Below are 24,268 nucleotides of genomic sequence, written 5' to 3'. Positions count from 1 at the left end.
TCAATAGTGCAGAAGTCCATTCGATTCTAAGTAATAATTTTATTGTGCCACTGTCAGAAAAAAACAACTAATTAAATGAAAGTATAAATAGTCCTAAATGTAAATACACTTTTCAGCAGAACATTAGCAACTATCAGTTTCTTTGCCTTTCTAGGAAAATAAAGCTTTACTCCTAAAAGTAGCAAAAAGAACTATAATGTCTAGAGACCCACTTTTACACATACATTTGTAGGGCAGCATGATATTATAGTACATTCACATTTACAGTAATCTGTACCAGACATTCCTACCTAACCTGAGATTCACCAATGAGCTTTAACATCATCAAGACTACATGCTTGGAAGGTTCACAGAAAAACATAGGCTCAGTACGTCTTTTATCCCTCACCTCCAGCACAGTGACCCCAAAGAGCATTTTACACCCTTTGTATAGCTTATTTCTATGCCAGGAATCTAGGACAAGGGATTAGTCTCAGGATAGGGGGAGCATTACAGAGAAGTGAGACATCCAGAGACACCTAGAGAAATTGCTTCACTCTAACTGATCTTCAACCTCAGAAGTCTTGGTCAACCACAATGCTCAGTTAAGTCAGTAAGCATACTCAAGACAAATTATTCCTTTTTTTTTTAACTATGTGAATCTATACAAAGGAATAGGGCAGAATAAATGATTTGCCATGTTCTTACTGAATAATGGAGCAGGTTCAAAAGAATCCAAGTGGTCCCTATTCCCTGATCTTTTTCCCTTCCATTATATTTTTAAAGAAAATTGCTCACTTTTATGATTTTCTGCAAGTTTCTCCAAGTTTCCTCCAGTGCTTCCATAGTAAACCAGGTGTAGGGATTAGAAAACATCCTGTAACTCTTGATCTGACGATCAAGCTCAGCCAGTTGGTTGAAGTCAGTCTGAGCTGAGCTCAGAGATGAGCGGAAAGCCTCATGAGCCTCACGCAAGGCTTTTATCTCCTCCAGAGAGTTGCATCGCACTGGATCTGTGAGGTCCTCCTCTGCATTCTCAAACCAACTGTTAAAAGCTGAAGCTTTCTTTGCAAAGGTCAGGAAGAGATCCTCAAGCTGTGGAAAAGAAACAGTATGTATCAGTCCCGGAGCAGGATCTGGACCCAAAACATCAACAGTTCTTTCCTCCCTCCCTTACAGATGCTGCCTAACCTGCTGAGTTCCTCCAGAGGTTTGTTTCTGCTCCAGTACGCAGGAATGTCAGTTACCAAGCTCTTTAGATAGTAAACATACAGATTGCTCCGATTTCAACCACACAAAAATACAAGACCTACTTAACATAAGGCAAAAGGATTATGATCACCCTCCAAGAGCACCCCCACCTTGCTGTAGGTTTTGGAGGCTTGTGTGCCTCAGTGACCCAGAGAGCTATGTTGGCTGGAGTCAGGGATTTAAGCTCTGGCTCTTGGTAAAAACAGTTGTTTTTACACAGACAGCGAATGAGGACCTTCATATCTGCCCTAAACAGCAGTGGCATAACAGGCAGTAAGATATTGATCAACTGTGTCAATGCAAATCAGAAGAGAGCTATCCCAAACCAATCTCCCTTTGGTCCAGCATTTGATCTGTGCCATTGCTCTTCAAGTACCCATCCAGACACTTAATTCAAATCTTTGCAACAATTACTGCCTCAACCATTCATTCAGGTAGAGTCCTACACCTCCATCAGCTTCCAGTGAAAAACAGTTTTCTCAATGACCTTCCCAACCTTATACCAATAACTGCAAAGCTCTGTCCCTCGTCTTTAATCCTTCAGCTAGGGGAGACAGAATTTCCTCTACCTAGACCCTTTACAGTATTTATACACAAAGAATTTTACTTCAAAAGTATTTACTTTTCTGTAATGCTCCTGGGCTTCAAGCAGTTTCTTCTTTCTTTCAGCTGAATTGGCCAACAGCTGATTCCATCTTTTCATTAATGAAGCATGACGTGCTTCAATAGCTTTGGACTGAATGTGTTTGGCTGCCAGTAACTGATCCTTTAGAGCTGTAATGTTAGCAATCCCCTCCTGTTGGAAAGCCTGTAGCCCAGCGTCAAATGTTTCCTGTGAAAGAGGAAAAAAAATTATACCTACCCTTTTCTAATGAAGGCTAGTGGTTTATCCACTGTTATCAACATCTATGGAGGAACAAGGCACTGAAAGAATCTAGTTTAACAAATTTATATGCTTATATGGACTGTGGTTGGTTAAGATTGCAATCAAAAAGGGAAGAACACGATGCCTTTTGTTAGCCAAACTTACCTTCTTAATGGCCAATTCAACTGACAACATCAGGAAAGTTTTTCAAGTACACCCTTTTTTGTTTTTAGGAGATTCCAACAAAAACATGGAAAAATAATTAGAATGGTTTCACCTATAGTGGGTAGCAGTCTTGTCTCTGAGTGCTAACAGTAGGGGTTGTATCTCATTCTCAAAATTAGAGCACAGAATCTCAGCGGACAATTTATTTCAGTACTGTTGGACGCTCCATTTTCAGTCGAGACATTGCTCTCATCATGCAGAATCAAATTTCCATTCACAATTGAAACAGCAGTGAATTCTATATAGCATATTCATCAAAGTTTAACTCTCAAATTTATTGAACAAAAAAATAACCAGGTCACTATCACAATGTTGCTTATGACACAACGTCATACACAAATTGATCACTACGACAATTCAGCATAAGACTGCTTTGCCTCGTACTAAACCAGTGAGATAAAAGATGATATCTTGCCAGATCATGGGTAGGGCTATGATCACTCTTTTGAACCTACTCCTCACTCTCTTCCCAATATCTTGAGATTCTTTACTTCTTCTAAAATTTATTCTGCCTTTTTATAAATTATTCACAAGGAATAAGCTGCCCCCTGTAATGGATTTTCATGCAATCATGGCAACACAGTAAAAATGATCCTATAAAATCTTAACATGGAATAGATAGAATATTTCAAGCTTACTTACGAGGATCATGATATAATAAAAAAAAATCAAATTAAAAAACTTCTAGAAATCTGCAAAAAAAAGAAAAACACTCACTCAGCCTGAAATGCTAACTGGTTGTCTTTCCACATGTTGTCTGACCTGCTGAGTGTTACATATACATTTTCTTCTTATTTGGATAATAAAATCATTAAGTTTCAAATTTGCCTTTTTATTTGCAAAAGGCTAATTTAAATTTCCTTGATACCCATCTTCATACAAAACCATAGAAAACTCTTCTTTGCTCTACATTTCCTATCTCCTCCTGCCATCCCACACCCTCAACCCAAAAAATGGTCTGGAACCCAGAAAGACAAAAATTTAATTAACCACTTGTAATTGATCATCACTGGGTTGGGGGTAAAGAGAAATACCTGTTTAGTGAGCAATGTTTGTACAGAGGAGAGATCACGCCCATAATCATCTGTCTTCAGACTGTTTTCCTTCTCACCTAAGGAAGGGGAAAACAGAAGAAAAATATAGTAAACAATATTTCACATGACATTAGCTAAGTGCTTACTCTTTTCCAAATTTTAATATCTCCAAGATGGCAATGCATTCTGCTGCCTGGATTCTAAGATGTGGAGTACACTTTCTAAACACCCTCTCTTCTTTATGTTCATGAAGCTTTATCTGCTGTCTGCTATTGACTGCTAGAACAGTCAGTTCTAGCAGAAACACTAGTTCTGAAGCTAGGGAAAGAGAAATGTTACTTGGCTACTACCTTTCTGCATTTTCATATTTTAATATTTCAACAAATATGGAATCAAGTTTAATGCAGCAATAGTTTGCTAATATTCAATGCTCAGGCTTGAAGAGGACAAATGATAATTCTTTTTGAAACCTGTACTCAAATGTTTATTTTGTAAAAGCCTTAAGACATCTTCACTGCTTGTACTAAGAATTGGGCATGGCACGTCAAGTTGTAAACACTTAAAACCATTCACCTGCACCCCCAGCCCTCAAAGGGTAGCAAGAGAAATGTTGTACAACAATAATTAAAAATTAACTACTATTTTAACAAATTGAATGTAGCTTCCAGGTAAAACTGAATAACAATTCCTACATTTTACTTAAAGGTCTTTGGATTACATTAGAACTCTAACCTTTTTAAAGTAAAGTAATTCTAACATACGTGAAATCACTAATAATCTGAGTAACTCACTTCAGATGACATTAAGGAATCAGCATTCTAAGGCAATTGGTATTTGGGTTGAGTAGATTCCAAGAGACTGATTTTATCAAACTCAAAAATCAGTCATCGTTTTTTTTAAAAAAATGTCTCACAATTTTCATTGAGTTTTCTTTCTGCAGAGAAGACCAAAAGGATTGAGGAGGGCAGGACAGTAGATATCTACATAGTCTTTAGCAAAGATTTGATGAGATCCTGCATGGTAGGTAGCTCTAGAAGGGTAGAACACATGGGATCCAGAGTAGACTAGTATACTAAATACAAAATTAGCTTGGTGTTGTAGGTAGAGGATGCTCAGAGAAGTGCTAATGCATTTTGAGAAAATAAACCAAGGCAAAATATACGCAGTGAATTACATGCCCTGGGAGGGAGGGGTGTTGTTGAACAGAGAGACTTTGGGGGTACAAATACACATTTTCTGAAAGCACCTTCCTCATACCATGCCTGCCTTCATCAACCAAGACACTGAGTATAAAAGTTGGGATATCACATTAGAGTTATATGTTGGTTAGAAGCATTGAGTGCCATTCTGGTTGCCACCCTATAGGAAGAATGTGACTAAGCTGGAGAGGGTGCAGAGAAGTTTCATAAGAAGGCCTCCTGGATTGGAGAGCCTAAGTTACAAGATGAAAAGGATATCCTGGTCTCACATTCCCTGGAGTGAGGGAGGACAAGAGGTGTCATGATAAAGGTATATAAAATTAGAGAAAGAACCAGTGTCTCTTTCCCATACTAGGGGAACCTAAATCTAGATAACATTGTTTAAGTCGAGTGGGTGGAGGTTTAAAGGGGATATGAGGGGAAAATTCCTAAGAGGGCAGTAGGAATCTGGAAAGAGTTGCCAGGTGTAGTTGGGAATAGCAACAACACCTAAGAATAATGTTTACCATTTAACAGTTTAATTTCCTAATAAAACAATTTTATTTAAAAGATTAGCTTCATCTGTCACATGCACATAGAAATATTGAAACATACTGTGAAAAGCATTCTTTGTATCAAATCAAATCAGCAAAGACTGTGCTGGTTATCCTGCAGGTGTCGCCATATGTTCGGAAGCAGTATAGCCTGCCCACAACTCACTAACCGTAACAGTATGTCTTTGGAACGTGGGAGGAAACGGGATCACGTGGAGGAATCCCACGTGGTTCACGGGGAGAAGGTACAAACACATTATAGGCGGTATTGAACGCGGGTTGCTGACTCTGTTACAGTTGTATGCTAACTGCTACACCACTGTGCTGCCCCTTTATTCACTTAGGGCTCACCAACTAACTTTTAATGGCCTGCAAATTCATTACTACACATAGGCTTACCTATCCACGACTCAACCACATCTGCCTTCCAATTAAACTGCAAGAACGCAGAATTCTCATCCAACTTTGCTTTCCTCTGAGCAGCTGCCTTCTCCAACTCTGACACCTTTGCTTGCAATCCCTTCATCTTTGCTGTAATATTCTCAACGTAATGATTGTTCTGCAGGTAACAGCAAACAGCTTCAGTATAGATTACAACTACAGCAGAGATCACCATATTGACAAATATTTTGTAAAAGTCAAATATATACAAGTACTCAATGAAATAAACACAAGATATTTAAACACCTTGTATAATCAATTCGATCTTTGAACTGAGGAGTATTTAATACCAAACAGTGAAGAACGAGAGGGATAAAGTCCTCAATACTGTTACGTAGTTAATAAATGGTGTAGAGCATTTATTCAAAAGCTTCACAGTTTCAAGTGATTCAGCAAAAAAGAAAATTCAACAGACCCAAGGACAGAAAATGTGGGTCTTCCACATATGTAGCTAAAAATCAAACAAAAATCTACATAATAAGACACTATAGAAAACAGGTTCAAGTAAATTTTAAAACTTTTACCTTCTTTACCAAGTCCTCACCACTTGCACAAACATCATGCACTCGATCACGGTGAACCGTGAAATCAGTTTCAAATGCTTCATGTTTTTTCAGCAACCCCTGAAAAATGGAAATAAATAAAATTACAAGTCTGCGATAAATACAGAAGACACTGGAGATGTTCAGCATTAGTACATTTGCAATACTGCTAGAGGGAAAACACAAAATCTAAGCTCCAGAGACATTAACTTTTACCACATTCAAAGCCATTCCTTGTATCCCCATTTCCAACAAAAATGGGGATACAAACTACTGAAAACACACTCTTCTAGGTCTGCAAAGAGTTCTGGTCAAAGATTACCATAAGAAAGATGAGCATCATGGGTCATATGTACTGCCACAATCACCATCACCTTTACTTAACCCTTATAATGTACTATTGACAGTTTTATATACAAAACCCAAATCTTTTAATCTGTCACTTGATGTTGAAATTAATGCAGCCATTTTCAAAGTTGCAGCTTTTATTTAGAGTGCATGAATCAACAACTTGACTGAAAACACCAAACAGTAAGATTATCAAAGATGTGCCCCTAGTTTGATCATCTACTGTATTGAAGCAAGTTTAAGTATCTGTAAGGCATGTGAAAATCCATCCATCCTAAGGTCTCTGATGCTTGTCAGGCAGGGCAAGATTATGACCTGGAAGCCTGGGTGCCAAGGCTGTCAACGTATACTCGAGAGCCAAAACACATTGGCAGTGGATTGGCCATATTATTTGGATGGATGATGCCCACATTCCCAAGTAACGCTGTACAGGGGACTGGTTACTGGGTCACACCCTGCTGGATATAGTATCTCACTACAAGTGAGATATGGAGATGGCCAGCATAAACATAGACAACTGGTAGAAACTACCAACTGTCAGGACTATTAAGATTAATACTGCAAGAGGCAACGGAAAATAGAAAACTCAACTGGCTGAGAATGTCTAAAAGGTTACTTGAAACATTGTTTCCTGTGAGAATTCTTTGTGAATCTGGATAGTACAATAGCTTAACATGCTCTTCAATGCCAGGTATGCCCTGGGAACAGGAAGTGCAGAAAAAGGCAAGTTCTCACCATACAGATAACAATCTTTGTGGAGAACTTTTTAATTCAGTAAGCAGGAAATATCTTCATTTCAGCACTGATCACAAGTTCTGGGCTTGCAGCAATAGTGGACTGGACTAGTGCTGCCAGAAGCCCTAGTACATGTGAGCCTCAGAAAGTCAGTGGTAATAACAACATAAGCATTTCAGATTCACCATTATGCCTGCCTCATCAGAACAAAACTGAAACTGGTTACACTGACATGAACAGGCTTATCTTAACATTTACATCAGATGCTGTGCAAGTTTTAACAACTAAGTAAACTGGCAGGTCACAAGATACTGACCTGCACTGCAGCAAGTGTATCTCCGTAATCCTCACTCGCCACCAAGTTCAACTTCTCATTGATCCATGCTTCCTCTTCCTCAACATTTGCCACAAACTGCTGATATTCCAAGGATTCTTCCAGACGCTGCCCTCTGCAAAACAAGTGTGTTAGTTAAAAAGTGCTCCAAATCACTGCCATCAAACACAAGTGAAAGACAACTGATCCAAAATGTTAATTGTTCCTCTTTCCACTAATGACGCCAGCCCACTCAAGCCTCTCTAGCTTTTTGTCTTCAAATCCATGAAACAGATTATCTAGCATTTATATTATTAATGGGAACTTGCTGTACGTGGTTTTTGCATTACTTTAGTGGGCACACTGGTTATAAAGCACTTGGAACATAAACACAAGGAAATCTGCAGATGCTGGAAATTCAAGCAACACACACAAAACTGCTGGTGGAACACAGCAGGCCAGGCAGCATCTATAGGGAGAAGCACTGTCGACGTTTTGAGCCGAGACGTCGACAGTGTTTCTCCCTATAGATACTGCCTGATCTGCTGTGTTCCACCAGCATTTTGTGTGTGTTACTTGAATTTCCAGCATCTGCAGATTTCCTCGTGTATCTGTACTATCTCCAGTGCCACAGGAGAGTGAGTACAGGATGAAGAGAGGTTAAATTAATGCATGACTAAAGAGATGATGTAGGAGGAAGGGCTTTAGATTCTTTGGGTCACTGGGATGCTTCTGGGAAGGAGATACCTGTACAAGCAGGATGGGTTGCTCTTTAATCACACTGGGACCTATATTCCTGCAGAGAGGTTTGCTTGGGCTGTTGGGAAAGGTTTTAAACTAATTTGACAGGGAAAATAAAGCAAACAGAGAAATGAAGATGGGTCAAAGAAGGATAATGCAGAATATCTCTCCCATTTCCCACACATCTGCCCTCACCCCATCCACCTGCCACCCCACTCGGATTAGGGTTCCCCTTGTCCTCACCTACCACCCCACCAGCCTCCAGGTCCAATGTATAATTCTTGGCTTCACCCCACCTGCTCCTGTCTTCTCCTATCATTTCAGATTTCCGCCTCCCCCTCCTACTTTCAAATCTCTTACTATCTTTTCTTTCAGTTAGTCCTGACGAAGGGTCTCAGCCCAAAACGTCGACCATGCTTCTTCCTATAGATGCTGCCTGGTCTGCTGCGTTCCACCAGCATATTGTGTGTGTTACTTGGAACATAAGACCATTTGACATGAGAGCAGAATTAGGCCATTTGGTCTAGAGTCTGCTTCACCATTCCATCACGGCTGATTTATTATCCCTCTCAATGCCAATCTCCTGCCTTCTCTCCACAACCTCTGATGCCCTAACTAATCAATAACTTATCAACCTCCGCTTTAAGTATATTCAATAACTTGGTCTTGCAGCCATCTGTGGCAATGAATTCCACAGATTCACTACCATCTGGCTAAAGAAATTCCTCCACACTTCTGTTCCAAATGGACACCCCTCAATTCTGAGGCTGTGCCCTCTGGTCCTAGACTTGCCCACAAAAGGAAACATCATCTCCTCTTCCACTCTACCCAGACCTTTCAATATTCCATAGGTTTCACTGAGATTCTTCTGCATTCATCTAACTCCAGTGAATACAGGACCATAAAAGACCATCCTATGCCAACATTAGTCTTTTTTTCTTGAAGAAGCTGAACGATGAAATTACTCATAATGATTTCCCCTTTTTTTTGTTGTTTCTACTACAGATTTTCTTTTCATTTTTGTTTTAAACTGACAATATGAAGAGACTTTAGGGATCATTTAGATAATCTAAGGTTTTGGTGACCTTAGTCTTGAAATTGAAGACCCAGCAAGAGTTCATTTGTTGGTCAATTTCATCTGGCTTACTCACAAACCTTGAAACATGTGCCCATTATTCTACTGAAAAGGGAAGAACCTACTTAGAAAGTGCAAATTAAGGTTCTACATTTCAAACTTGAGCATGGAAAATACACACCATTTCTAATACTCACAGCAGTGGAGGTCCTTAACTTAATGCCCAAGAAAAATGAAGGTTTTTCTGATGAAACAGGAAGAGCAAGCAATTCTTTGACCAGCTTTATTAATGTAAACTTTTTAAAAACTGAATCAAAGGCATCTTTTCACAAATGTCTGATCAAATATCCCAAGACACTCATCTTAAGTTGGCTTACTGGAAGTTTGAATACAGGTGAAATAATCACCACCTTAAGGAGAAAAAAAACAATTTTGGAAATCTGAAGCAGAAACAGAAATTTCTACAAACAGCTTCTGCAGAGAAGAGATTAATACTTCAAGCTAGATCCATAAGGATGAAGAAAATTAACTAATTGTTTTTATTGATTGAGAAAGGAACAGGAAGATGAAGCATATATTTGTCATTAATTGGAATCACCATGAGACATTTTCCAATTTAAAAGTAAAATACAAATTCTTACTGAATATTCCTCTGATTTGATTTGTCTACATGCTTTGCTATTGTTTCAATGCACCTCTCATTTGTCTTACCAGACTGGATCTCCCCCCCCCACCCGCCTTTTTTTTCTTACATATTTAATAACCTCCAGCTAGAAGCTATTTGTATAAATTGGTCTGAGACAAACATCTGTTCATTCTATCCGCAGATATCAATTGAGCTTGCTGCAACTCATACACTTTGTTTCTTCCATGCACCACTTCTATCCACAATAGATCAAGGGTATTATCATAACTTAACAAAAACTCAGCCCTCAAAAGCTGACATACCGAGCAGCAGCAAATTCCTTCAATTCCTTCCAGTGTGCCACAAACTGCGAAAGTCTCTGCTGAATTTCATCTTTTCCAATGGTATTGTCGTCCGACAGCTTCTTCCCTGTCTCCAGTACAGACTATGGTGAAAGAACAGCCACCATGAACATCCCATCCAGGAGTTAGTTTTAATGATGGATAGACTTTCCACCTATTCCCAAGTTTAATTACCCAATTTGGAAGAAAAAGCAAAAGTCGATGATAACATTGAGAAGTTTTCCTTGTAGCACTCTCAAGAAATGGAAAGCTAGTATAACAACATTTTAGAGCATTTAACTGGAAACAGGATTTGGACAGTATCAGTTCACATTATATAGCTACGGGCTTGAGGACTGATTTAGTTTAGAAAGCATTAAGCTGGTATGAAAGATTTTGTGACAACACATCATTGGAAATTTTGACATTTGTGATTATTTAAAAACTTAGTAAATGCTTGTGTTGATACACGTTACGGTTCACATGCTTTTAATACTCTGCTTTGCGAAAAACAGCCAATCTGTGCATTGTGTTCCACTTTACCATCACTTAAATGTCAGGGGAGGAATATTTTAACTTTATGGTAAATCACCTTAAGATTTTGCAAAAATCATACATGAAAGCAATGGCCCAAATACCATACATCAAGGTAGCCCACTGCCAAAGTAACTCCATGTTAGGCTCCCATGACTGGCTACCCAAAACAAATAAATAAGAAACCACTTCAAAAAGGTTATTAGCAGAGGTAAAAATTTGGCATGATGGAAGTTAAAATCTAATAGAATCATGGATACAGATCCATTAGTAAATAATGTTCAAAAAACCTGATTGGGAAAAATACTCAAAATAAATAACCAGGGAGTGGAACTAATGAATTGCTCTTTGAAAGAGCAATTTCTCTACAATTGCAAATTATGATTCCGACTCAGGATAGTCCACAATTTACAGAACCAATGTAGGGAAATGGATTAAGGAATATAGTTGTTGTACATCCAGGACTTATCAATCTTTAATTTGGTACAATGGTGCATTTGCAAATATTATAACATTTTAATATTATAATATTACAACAAATATTATAACAAACCAGATCCTTTTAAGTTGTCATCTTTGGCAATATGTGCTAGCTAGGTCAATTTGTTATTCAGACCTGGATTGCTGGGTCATGTGCAGCCAGTTCTGCTTCCAGGCGTTTATGTTTCTTCCTCAAGTTCTGCACTCCAGTCAGATCCCGCCCATAATCTTCAGAACTCACAAGCAGTTTCTTCTCTCTTTTCAAATAAAAAGGAAATCTCACATCAGTTCCACATAATGATGGATTCCCAACTAACTAGATGTAAGGTTTCAGGTTCAACTGCACGTTCAATTAATTATGGCTGAACACAACTGATTTGCTTAATACGACTTTAATAAAATGCTGTCACTTCTACAGCATTCAAGTGCCCTCTTCCACTCACTTTATCCACGATTCTTCATCATCCAAGTCACGGAAAAACTGGTGAAGTCTATGTGATTCATTCAGCTTAGCGCGACGAGCTGCAGCCATATTTTTGATTTTTTGAAAGCGACCGTTCACTGCTGTGCGTTTATCCTTCACCTGGGTGGTGTCAAAGGCATCACTCGACATAAGGCTATCAGCCTGAAGATTCAAGTCTTTCAGACGGTCCTAAGACAACCAGTAATGAAACCATTTAGAAAAATGTGCCTGTGTTATTATCACACTGAATCATTTCTGCAATGTAGCTAGCTGGATTCTTAAACATATTTAGGCTTTCAATAAACTGTCCAGTGTGAGCACACGCTAGTTTGGCCAAACTAGTATGTGTTCAAACTGCAATAACATGCATTATGAATTTTTAAATGTTTCAGGTAAGTAAAAATGACTAAAAAGGACTAAAGGAAAAATGTTTAGACAACTCTTCTAATGAACCAGCACTGATTCTATGCACTCCAAGCCAGAAGCATTACTTATATTTTGATAATTTATGACTACAACATTAAACATGTTTTTCCATCCAAATATGTAATCAATAGTTCACAGAAGAAAGCTTAACTACCATATTCTCAGGGGATTATAACCCCAAATGATCCATTAAAAGTTTTACACCTGTGATTCTGCTCAATGGTAATAGTCTCAGGCAGCAAACCAATTATTCTTATTTGTAATTATAGCCTGACTTCCTTAGAGCATATTGTTCATCATTACCTCATGTGCACTAATGTCAGCTTCAAGAAGCTGATGTTTCTTCAGGAGGTTATTTACAGATGCCAGATCCTTCCCATAGTCCTCAGAGGCCAGTAGAGCTTCCACCTGTAAATTAATACCACAAAATATGACTCGGTGTCAAGTTTTTAAAATTATAACTATTTTTTTTTACAACAGATCCTCACTGTTAGGATAGGAAACAGCTTCTTCCTACTAAATTCTCTGCTACCACCTAGATCTCATTACATATGAAGCACCAGTAACATTATACTGTTTACTTTTTAAACCTGTGTCATAAATGTACCTAGGCTAAATGTCAATCTTCTGGAATATATTTTATTATTTGTTAATTTATTTGTAGATTTACTTAATATGTTGAGCACGAGTTATATGTATTGTGTTGTGCACCTTGGCCCAAGGAACATTGTTTCGTTTGGCTGTATACATATATATGGTTGAATGACAATAAACTTGAACTTGATTTTAATAAAGTGGTATAAACATCTCAAGTGACAGATACAAGGTTCCAACTGAACAGATACATATTAAACACAGCACTGCTAAACTATCATCCATAAATTCAACGATGAAACAAATGTGGATTTGTTTTCTTAAGACCTTTCACTTTACAGGTTAGGTCTATTAATCAAAGTACATTTTAGATATTGGTTTCAAACTTTATTGCTAATAAGACTACATAAAGTGACCAAAAGTGCAACAGAAACAAGAGAAAATCTGCAGATGCTGGCAATTCAAGCAACATACACAAAATGCTGGAGAAATTCAACAGGTCAGAGGAAAAGAGGCTTGAAATGTTGACTATTCATTTCTAGAGAGAGAGAGAGAGACAGAGAGAGAGAGAGTCAGAGAGAGAGAGAGAGAGAGAGAGAGAGAGAGTGAGTGCGTGCGTGCGTGTGTGTGTGTGTGTGTGTGTGCACGCGTGCGTGGCTGTGGATTTCCAGCATCTGCAATGTTTCATGTTTAACAGTATGTCATGTCATTACCTATTAATGTCACAAAGTACAGAAGTACATTGAAGGTTGTGTATGCAAATCAGTCTTGATATGACAATAGATTATCCCATTCTTATATCTAAGGCATGTTACCAAGTTGTACTCTTTTATTGTCTGGGCTTATACTAATCACAGTTGGACCAAGACTAAGACTCACATTCTTAATACACTGGTCTAAGAACAGGACTGAGGTCCTCAGTGGCACAAGTACCATACAAGCAGGAACTCTGGCTCTCAACTCAGCGCAGCATTAAAATTTGTCAAGCTGCATACACATTTTTAAAAAATGCTTTGGCTGGATAGAAACCCATGTCTTTGGTACTGAAGCCACTGATACCTTTTTCGTGGCAACACACAGATAAAACAGTGGTATTCAGTGTGCCTACACTCTTATGTAGATTCTAACTTGACAAAAACATGAGGGCAGCTGCTTTTATTACTTTAACCCCACACTTCCAGTCAGGGATGCAGCACTTAGTCTTAAGTTGTTCCTTGACACAAACTGCCTAACATGGAAAGGATGTTGAGACATGGATTTTTTTTTCTCCTTAAACTAATCAATATAAAGGTTGTAAAATGTTGTTGGCTTTCAATGCACAAGAGAAGCTAAAGCAAAGAGACAACAGGACATGCACCGACTTATTATAATTTTACTACTGCAAAATGTTTTTACCCGTGCGTGGTCTATGAACAGAATGGACGGAATGCAGTAGTCTTCCTTGGGAGACTTGGTGACCCATTTATGTACGATTTAAATCTGACTCAAACTTCGATAACTGTGTAGTACATAGATTCCTCTGTCCCATGAGATAATTAAAAAAAAAAATCTCTTGTGCCAATCTCACTTTGCTGTAAATGTCTTACATGTCCTTCCACCATTAGATACCATGATGTATATTTCACAATACCCTCCACAGCCAACTGCATCTCCAAAACATCCAAATCTCAATTCTCCATCACCAAGTAGATCTAAAATCTTCCGAGTCACAATATGTACTTTGCTAGCATGATTATTTTGATATACGAAGAATTGCAGCCATAAGCAAAACTAATGAAATGAAGTTCTCCAAAGGTCAAAATGTTAAAATATGGAGAATATTGCATAAATTCACTTACTTCAGACAGCCAGAAATCAAAGTCTTTGATTCCAGTGTTGAAATTCTGCTGTTTATTAGCTTCTTTTAGCTTCTGACTTTTTTCTGCTGATTTCTGCACCAAATCTCCCCATTGGTTACCGAGAGTTTCCAAACGAGCCTATTAGACAGGAGGGCATTCAACCAGTTTAAATCAGCGACTAGGCAATCCTGCCACAGAGAATAATCTTAATCTGTTGATAACACACTGTGTGAATAAACACCCTCACACCTATCTGCATGTACACAATGAACAACAATGTGGATAATTAGTATTTCAAGTGAAAAGTATGTTCACAACGTGCTTCCATTCCCCCCCATACATAAGAAACAGCAACTTAGTTTACAGTATTCATGATACCCTTCATAAATGTATTCTCATGTGATTAAAAGGTTTACATACAATCAGCACAGTACATAACATTTTGAGGTTAGATGCCCAAATACTTCTGCTGGCATAAAACTGAATCTAAACTAAGACTGAACATTCCAAAATTCAGAACCTGAAACAGGCCACCTCAAATATACCAGCAGATTTAGAATGTAACAAATCCAATAGTATTGTGTAATTACTTTGATTTTCCTTTGATTCCTCTTTTAATGATTTCCATTGTAGCAACAAAAAGATGCAGCACATTAAAAAATACCTCAGTGTGAGGACCCACCCATGTCAGGAGGCAGCTGCAGAGACCGAAAGAATATTGGGCACCATATTTTAGATTGCTGCTGTTTAAAGATAGTGTTATATTATGTGATTGGAATGTTAAGTACAAGCCTGTTTTTTGCAGAAAAAAAATAGGAATTCTGCCTTTCACACCTTACCACACCAACCTCCTCCTTCTCAAGAAACTGAAGAGCAATTATCTTTATTATGCATCTAGTGATAATGTAGAAGTCAAAGTTAACTCTGGGGTCTCATTTTTTTCAAGTCACTTGATTTCTGCAATTACCTGGACCGCATCTTCACTACCAGCACAAGCCCCTCGATCGATCAGTGACTTCCCCATGTCAATGACCCCACGGATTCGATCAGCATTGGCATGAAGCTCTGCTTCAAATGCTTGATGCTTCTGGTGTTTGCTCTGTGGAAGAGTAAAGCAACAGTCACCACACAAAAAGTCAGGATTCGAAAATTCCTTCTGAGGCCTTTCATCACACCATCTACCACAGAAGTATTCTGTAGTGGTTTTAAACTGGTGCAACTTATTCTGGAAGGACATCAAAAATGGTTTCTTCCTTTAGAATTATGCAATGTTCCTACTTCACAATTACAGTTACAATTCAAATACATGTTAGAATTTTAAGTTATTTTCATAATTTGCAAAGACCAAATAAACTCACGTTGGAGTAGATGCAAACAATGCTGTTAACAGTTTTTATTGTCAAAGTTCAATTTTTATCTCAAAAAATAAGGTAAACTCAACATTGCAACAGTTATAAGGTCTCAGAGGAAATCATGATTAGGAGAGAGTAATAAGGTGAACACTGACAAAGACTACACACTAACATAGCCAATCAACGGTTCCTAGCGACAAGGACATTCATTGACTGAATTTCTTTAGTGATAATTTAAAACTAAATGCCAGCTGATTGAAAGTCAGCAGTACCCTTTATACCAAAGACATACGAATGGACATCATTGCCAAAAGCAACATTAATATTACATATGTGTCAATTTAAAGACAAGACACTCAGTAAAGCTGCAAGCAGTAAATGCAAAAAAAGTTTATAAAACACAATCTAACAAATAATGTACTTAAATAAAGACGAGACATAAACCTGAGTTAGACAAAAGCCACTAATCACTTACCAGCAGTTTGGATAGCTAAAAACAGATTAAGAAAAAAAGATTACATCAATATTGAATGGTTAGAGAAACGGGCTCAATTTAAATTTCTGTTCACATAACACAAACGAGCCAAAAGGTTCTCAGTTCAAAAGATTTGCTGCAAACAAGTAGGTCAGCTATCAGTGCTCTGAGCAGAGCATTAAGCATTAAGTCTGTGAAGATTAGCAGGTATCAGCCAGAGACCAAGAAACTTTCCCACAAAGTGGTAGTAGTTTCTTGTTTGGTTTTGAAGGGTGAAATGACAGATAGTCCAGGCAGTTCTTAAAAATATCTTAGTTGCTCCTTTGGTACAGTAGTACCAAACGTGTCTAAACAAGTAGCTTGTCCTTTTATCAGGGAATACCAACTTAAAAGCTTGGGTTCAGGATAAAGAGGAACCATCATTTTAGTTACCTGAATATTAGTGGGATCTTTATAAGATTCATCAGTTGCAGTCTGAAGCTTCTCACTGATCCAGGCCTCAATTTCATCTACATCCCGGCTAAATTGTTGAAGGGTCTGTGATTCCCCAAGCTTTGATCTTTTTTCAATCATCTGAGCTTTCAGGCGGCGCCACCTATCAAGACATTTTAATAATTATGGCAAAAGATGTCAAACACTCGTCTTTTGAAGGTTTTACAGTTTCTTTTTGCAAAAAACTTTTTTTTGCTATCTCAAAGATGAGAATAAACAAATAATGATGACTTAGTGCCTAAAATAAAAACCTGGTGCAAATAAAAAGCATGTAGGTATAGCAAGCAATTAGAGAATGTTACTATTTATGAGGGAAAACGAATACAAATGGAGGGCAATGAGCTTTAGTTATCTGGGGAAACTGATGAGACCACATTTGTGTACCTTATTTCCTTATTCTAAGGATACAAATACACAGGAACCAGTTCAAATGATTACTAGGCTGATGCCTGCAAAGGGGAGGATGACTTTTGATGAGAGATTGGACAAGGTGGGTTATAATCAGATTAACCACTGAAATTGGTGGAGCTGCTTCAGCGGCTGAGAGGCAACAGCCTCTCTGTGTGGTGATAGCAAGAAAAACAAAACCATGGATGAAGAGCAGAAGTACTTTTGGAGATGATGGATACAAGGAGAAAATATAGATAAGCTACTGCATTAATTAAGACTAAGCTACTAAAGCACAGAGGTGGACCATTTAAGACAATATATCTCTCAAGATTGTTGGTGACCAAGTTAAAGAAAGAAATCAAAAACTGTTTCCTTCAGGAGGAAGCACTATTTGGCTCTGCTATGATTGGAAATGTACCCTTTGTGTGATTCTTGCTTTCAGGTTTGCTTATGATTTAGCAATACTGTTCAGATGCATTACTTACAGATCAAGCTGAACCACATGCCTATCTGTGACAGTATCAATGCAAATACAATGGAGTAAACAATTTCAAGTTTCTCTAAGGAACTTACTACAGACAGCTGAAATTGTTTGAATCACTTACCTGTCTAATACCTCATTGCGACGTTTTGAAATATCTCCCTTTGCATAATGTTCGGAACCAATCAATTGATCAGCAAAGGCTTGCAATGCTGCAATTTTCTCCTCCTATCCCAAGCAGAGAAAAGAAGAATGAGCCAAATTTTTTGGCAGCTTTCAGCTGTGAACTTCCCCCGACTGACCAGAACTTGTATGGTTATCCAACAATACTATCACCTTTACTTTGACAATGAAAACAAACCACAAGATTTATGTGTAATATTGACTGCAAATTGAAACTGGATTCTGAAATCATATTTTCTGCCGTTAACGACAACTTTTTCTCTTGTAGGCCAAGTGGCCCAAGCATCATAGCTCTATTTCCACTCATTTTTTTAAATTTACTATTTTGTTGTGTTTAGCTACTGATGGCTAGTGATTTGAAAAAGGATATTTTTACCTTCTATTGCCTAAAGACGTTTAAATTTTACACCACAATATCGAGATACATTTGGATCTGCAGATCACAATTACAAAAGCTTCATGCTAAATATCCAAACTATTCTCATTAAAAATGAGTGCACTGACAGAACGGTCAAAGACAAATAGTCTTACTAAGGATGAATCCAGTTCTAACCACTGGGTGTCACTGTATTGATATGAAGGTACAGCCTGTGAATTATCAAACTAGCCCAAATTCTCTGAGCTAATAATATTTCTATCTGAAGAATCATTACAGTCATCAACAGAACCAAGAAAAGTCAATAAAACAGGAATAAGTCATCTGACCTTCAAAACCATTCTGCCATTCAACAACTATGTACCTAATCTCTCTCAACTACATTTCCCTGCTCTATCTCTGTATAGCTCAATTCACTTAGTATCCAGAAATGGACCTATTTCTGCTTTAAATAACTATGGCAAATAAGTGTCCACAAGACCCTGGAACAGAGGATTTTAAGTATTCATCACTCTCTAAGCAAATGGTCCTTATCCCAATGAGGCCTGTCCCTTAATTTGAGGCCATGACTCGCAGCTCTGAACTCAGGGAAAACAGCTTCTCTCCTTCAATCTGCTGATTCCAAGTGAGATTCATTTAAGCTCTGGAGAAAAGGTCTCATTCTTTTCTAATTATCAAGAACAATGCTTGACCAATGTTTGAAAATATAATGTAATTTCTAGCCAATGTGTTTCTGTTCAGATATCATGCTTTAAACAAAGTTTAAACCTTATACTGCTTCCAATTTATTAGGCCAAGTAACTGCAAATTAATTAGATAAATTGTCATGATTAAGATTTATTTTCTCATATTACCTGCACAGTAATGGCTTTATCGAAATCTTCGTGCTTCTTGATAAGGGCTTCCACACTGTCCAGGGAATCACCTTTGTCATCACTGGCCAAGAACGCCTCACGAGCTGCCATCCAATTCTCAGCCTGTTCACAGTCACGGTTAAACAACTACCAAAAGGAGAAGAGAACTTTAAGGGGAGCATTTCATAAAAAGCAAAAAAATAAACACAGCAAACTAGGGTCTGAGAAAGGGTTCCAAAATTGTGTCACCAATTTTCCAAACCAAGCTCCCTTCTCAGTTGGGAGTACAGATACGATGAGATTATCCAAGAGAACTTGAATATCACAATATTATTTCTGGAGATACAAATTCATAAATGCTTTTGACGAATTCTCATGTGCACACAGTCTTCAATACTTTTTAATTGTCATAGGATGATGGATAAAATTGGTCATTGTAAAAGTGCAGGTCTGAAGGCATTACCATTTCCATACACATCATGTACGTCCTGAAATGACTCCAGCTTTGCTTGTTTTTAAACATTAAAAAAAATCTAATTGCTTATTCTGCTGGCAGTAATTAAAGTGATTGTAATTAAAGTTTGGGCTAGAAAAACCAATAAAGTAGTACAGCACAAAAACAGGCCATGCTGAAAAAATTTAAACTGCCTATTCCCATTGACTTGTACTAGGACCATAGCCCTACATATCCCTAATATCCATGTACCTATCAAACTTCTCTTAAAACATTGAAATTGAGCTCACATACACCAATTTGTGCTGGCAGTTCATTCCACACTCTCGCAAACCTCTGAGGGAAGTTTCCCCTCATGTTCCTCTTAAACACCTCACCTTTCACCCTTAACCCATGATTGCTGGTTGTACTCTCACCCAAACTCAATGGAAAAAGCCTGCTGGCATTTACACTATCTATACCCCTTATAATTTTATATAGAAAATTATACAAAAGTTCAAGCATTAAGAGAAAATATTTAACTCAAGCACTACACAAACTACTAGAGGACAAGGCGCATCTCAGGGGTGTGTGCTTAGCCCACTGCTCTACTCTCTCTATACACATGATTGTGTGGCTAGGTGTAGCTCAAATACCATCTATAAATTTGCTGATGATACAACCATTGTTGGTAGAATCTCAGGTGATGACGAGAGGGCGTACAAGAGTGAGATATGCCAACTAGTGGAGTGGTGCCGCAGCAACAACCTGGCACTACTCAACATCAGTAAGACGAAAGAGCTGATTGTAGACTTCAGGAAGGGCAAGACGAAAGAACACATACCAATCCTCAGAAGGATCAGAAGTGGAGAGAGTGAGCAGATTCAAGTTCCTGGGTATCAACATCTCCAAGGATCTAACCTTGTCCCAACATATCAATGTAGTTATAAAGAAGGCAAGACAGCGGCTATACTTTATTAGGAGTTTGAAGAAATTTGACATGTTAACAAATACACTCAAAAACTTTTATAGTTGTACCACGGGGAGCATTCTGACAGGCTGTATCACTGTCTGGTATGGAGGGGCTACTGCACAAGACCGAAAGAAGCTACAGAAGTTTTAAAATCTAGTCAGCTCCAGCTTGGGCACTAGCCTACAAAGTACCCAGGACATCTTTAGGGAGCGGTGTCTCAGAAAGGCAGCATCCATTATTAAGGACCTTCAGCACCCAGGGCATGCCCTTTTCTCACTGTTATCATCAGGTAGGAGGTACAGAAGCCTGAAGGCACACACTCAGTGATTCAGGAACAGCTTCTTCCCCTCTGCCATCTGATTCCTAAATGAGCATTGATCTTTGGACACTACCTCACTTTTCTTTTCTGTTTTTACATCTTTTTAAATCTATTCAATATACATTGTTGATTTACTTGTTTATTTATTACTTTTTTATTTTATGTTTTTTAATTCTCTGCTAGATTATGTACTGTATTGAACTGCTGCAGCTAAGTTAACAAATTTCACGTCACATGCCAGTGATAATAAACCTGATTCTGATTCAGAAGATACAAATTCAGTAAACATTACAGAGTCAATAACCAGGAAACAAAAATTCACCCTAGGGAAAAATGGTGGAAACAGATAAAATGGAAACAATATGCTTCCATACCAACTGTGACCAATACCATCTTCCAGTGTGGTGAATAATAAAAGAATTTCTGAATGCATTCAATAGAGAAGCTGAGTAACACATTTCATAATTGGTCATCAGCTTGACTGAACATCCACTCTCATTTGTAATCAAATTTTTGCTTTGCTCCTTGATAAAACTTCAAATCCTCAATTGAAATTCCACTTTCTATTACCCTCATCACAGCTGTCCCTTTTGCATTACTTTTTAATAATGCAGCAGTCATATTCATCAATGAATTCCATTAAATAATAAAAACAATCCTATTAAAATGGATGAATATAAACTGTACAAACTGATTAATCTTCTCCAACTAGATGATGCAACGGCACAGATTGCATCATATTTCAGTGCAGTGAGAAGCAGTGCACTTGGTGCTAAATGTACAACAATCAAAAGGTTCAGGGCAACACACACAAAATGCAGGCGGAACTCAGCAGGTCAGGCAGCACTGATGGAAAAGAATAAATAGTTGAAGTTTCAAGCCAAGAGCCTTCATCAAAGGATTCACCTTTTTTTTTGCCTTCACTAGCAAAGTTCAAATGAAATCTTAGCCACACCACAGTAGCAAAAGCACAAATTCACCCATCAGCTACAAGGTAATTCTGTAAAAATATGCTGCAGTCTCAGTACCTGCAACTCCAGACATTGATCCAACATCATTCTGCGCTGGATCCAGGCTTTCTCCAAATCTGCACGCTCACGCTCCAGGATATCCAACTTCTCCCTAATTTCAGGGCAAGCATAATGTCCACGAGCCAGGAGCTGATGTCCAAACTGTTCAAATGCTTGGAATGTGCCTGCCCTAGCATCAATCTCAGTACGATGTTCCTGTAACAAGGGTTAAGAGAAGAGTGAGAAATAAACACAGTTAAAATTAGATATTACCTGTATAATATGGTTTCATAGTTTGCATTTCCCCAAGCAGCATTCCTGCTGCCCACTAGGGGAAAAAAATAGAGGTTGAAATCACCAATTTCAAATCTGATTTCCTATCCACCAAAATAACAAGGTGTATTGAAACTTGTATTAAGTGCACTCAGCATCCAATGAGTGCAACAATATAGAACTTCCTTTAAGAAAGGAATGAACAATCAAGACACATTAGCAAATCATGATTGGATATTTCTCCCAAAAGTATTACTATAGATGTGGTTTGAAAAAAAAATCACCAAATGTAGGGGAAAGAATAGCTTTTACTACATCTTATTGAATATTCAGAATGGGTTACAAGTTGGTACCTTTGCAATACAACACATTCCCTCACATTAACATTTAAACTATGACATTAGTGTTTGTGAAGTTCATAAGATTGATCAAGAATAATTCTAGACACACTTACAAGACACTAAGGTAATACTGCTTCCAACACGTCTGTGTTGAACAAAAACTCAGAATGGCAAGCAAATCACACTGATGATATATTTTTAAACATTTTCATTCAGAACCAGTATCTGAAGTAGTATTTCATTCAGAAGCAGTATTGGTCAATTTCCAAATCTGGTTTAAAACCCAATAAAAAGTCACCATGCACTAATTAATGCATTTATTCTTTGGCTAAAAAGTGGACATTCAGAATTAAACTCGTTTTGAATAATAGAATAAAAATATTTCCAATGATCGTCTGCCACAATTTAGGGAAAAGAATCAGTTTAGATTTTTTTTTAATCACCTGGTGTCTCTCCAAAAGGGCTTCTGCTCCTGTTACATCCTTGGCGAGTTCCTCTGAAGAAACCAATCCTCTAATTCCATTTATCCAGGACATAAGGTCTCTGGGAAAACAGTAATTCAGTGGGATAACCAAAACCTCCAACAGTACTTTACTCAAAGGAAATTACACAAATTGACATTCTTTTTAATCTATAAGGTTAAGACATGATCAAGATTTTCAAGAGTAGTAAGGGGAACAAATAAAGTACACAGAAAGAAACCCATTTATCATTTGTTGGGGGACCTAGCATCAAATAAAGCAGGTCATTTAAAAAAAAATCCTTTCAGATAACATTACCAAACAAGTTGAAACTCTTCCACAAAAGACAATTAATGCTAGGCTTCAATTCTGAAATCAACAGCTTTTTATTAATCTAGGGATATTTAGAGACAAGCAGCAAAGACAGATATCTGAAGTTGGGTCACACCTCAGTCATCTCACTTACAGGATGAGTAGGTTTGTGGGGCTAAGTCGACTATTATTGCTTCTAAAAATAAAATGATTTGTACTGCTTTCTGGAGACTCAACATTTTGTGCTTGACCTTTTCTCTAAAAAAATAGATACATACTATTTTTAGTGCAAAATCATTATTTTTAGTGAGAGATGGTACTTGGGAAACTCCTGGCAGCAATATGTAAATGCTAAGCAGCAGAAAAGGGAAACCTGTGGCATGATGCAGTTTGGTAGTCGAGTTATAGTTCCCTCATACATCTATGCACTGGTAACAAGTAACAAAATAATCCTCAATTTGTACTTTACAGGGAAAGGCAAGAGTGACTGGTACCTGAAATCACTCAAGAAACGCTGCAGGTCATGAGAGTCATTCAATTTTCCTTTACGCTGGTCAGCACGCTCCACCAGGTTAGTCCAGGCCTGATTTAGTTCTGTGCATTTTTCTTGGACATCTTCAACTGATTCTGGATGAGACTGAATCAATCTGTTTGCAGTTTCTCCCAGGGAATTGACCTATATACAACAATTAAAATTCAGTCAGGTAACATGGAATTAAAGAGAGATTTCGGACCAGCATTCAATACATCAGGTGCATCTCTGCTGTTGTATGAATTAGTAAATACCCATTTTCTCTGAACTTAAGACTATATTGGAGATAATATACCCTATTACCGTGTTGCACCCGTCATGACCCCCTCCCTAACTTTTCTACATGGCATATGCTAATGTATCATTGATTTTCTTGGTGTACACAGAAGGGTAATGAGGAATCATACTGATCTGGCATGGGTTTGTATC

The 24,268-nt window shown here is 37.9% G+C and overlaps 1 protein-coding gene across 8 annotated transcripts in view; it reads right to left on the bottom strand.

The window, feature by feature from the left end:
* sptan1 (spectrin alpha, non-erythrocytic 1) overlaps positions 1-24,268 on the bottom strand; it is a 122,876-nt gene that overhangs the window by 15,593 nt on the left and 83,015 nt on the right. For 5 of the 8 annotated variants that reach the window (XM_059994127.1, XM_059994128.1, XM_059994126.1 and 2 more), the window contains 19 exons: positions 23,802-23,983; positions 22,978-23,077; positions 21,939-22,136; positions 19,186-19,332; positions 17,897-18,000; positions 16,842-17,004; positions 16,410-16,424; positions 15,550-15,681; positions 14,583-14,720; positions 12,454-12,558; positions 11,705-11,913; positions 11,398-11,518; positions 10,230-10,351; positions 7,469-7,601; positions 6,052-6,150; positions 5,486-5,645; positions 3,355-3,431; positions 1,853-2,062; positions 778-1,074 (listed from right to left, as the gene is read on the bottom strand). In XM_059994127.1, the coding sequence (XP_059850110.1) occupies positions 778-1,074; positions 1,853-2,062; positions 3,355-3,431; positions 5,486-5,645; positions 6,052-6,150; positions 7,469-7,601; positions 10,230-10,351; positions 11,398-11,518; positions 11,705-11,913; positions 12,454-12,558; positions 14,583-14,720; positions 15,550-15,681; positions 16,410-16,424; positions 16,842-17,004; positions 17,897-18,000; positions 19,186-19,332; positions 21,939-22,136; positions 22,978-23,077; positions 23,802-23,983 (2,712 nt within the window). The remainder of the gene's footprint in view (positions 1-777; positions 1,075-1,852; positions 2,063-3,354; positions 3,432-5,485; positions 5,646-6,051; positions 6,151-7,468; positions 7,602-10,229; positions 10,352-11,397; positions 11,519-11,704; positions 11,914-12,453; positions 12,559-14,582; positions 14,721-15,549; positions 15,682-16,409; positions 16,425-16,841; positions 17,005-17,896; positions 18,001-19,185; positions 19,333-21,938; positions 22,137-22,977; positions 23,078-23,801; positions 23,984-24,268) is intronic. The other 3 variants (XM_059994123.1, XM_059994129.1, XM_059994130.1) reach the window with 1 other exon arrangement.

This window comes from Hypanus sabinus, chromosome 18 (assembly GCF_030144855.1).
Source record: "Hypanus sabinus isolate sHypSab1 chromosome 18, sHypSab1.hap1, whole genome shotgun sequence".
Lineage (NCBI taxonomy): Eukaryota > Metazoa > Chordata > Chondrichthyes > Myliobatiformes > Dasyatidae > Hypanus > Hypanus sabinus.
Note: the sequence above shows the minus strand (reverse complement) of the source record. Positions and strands in the feature narration are given on the sequence as shown.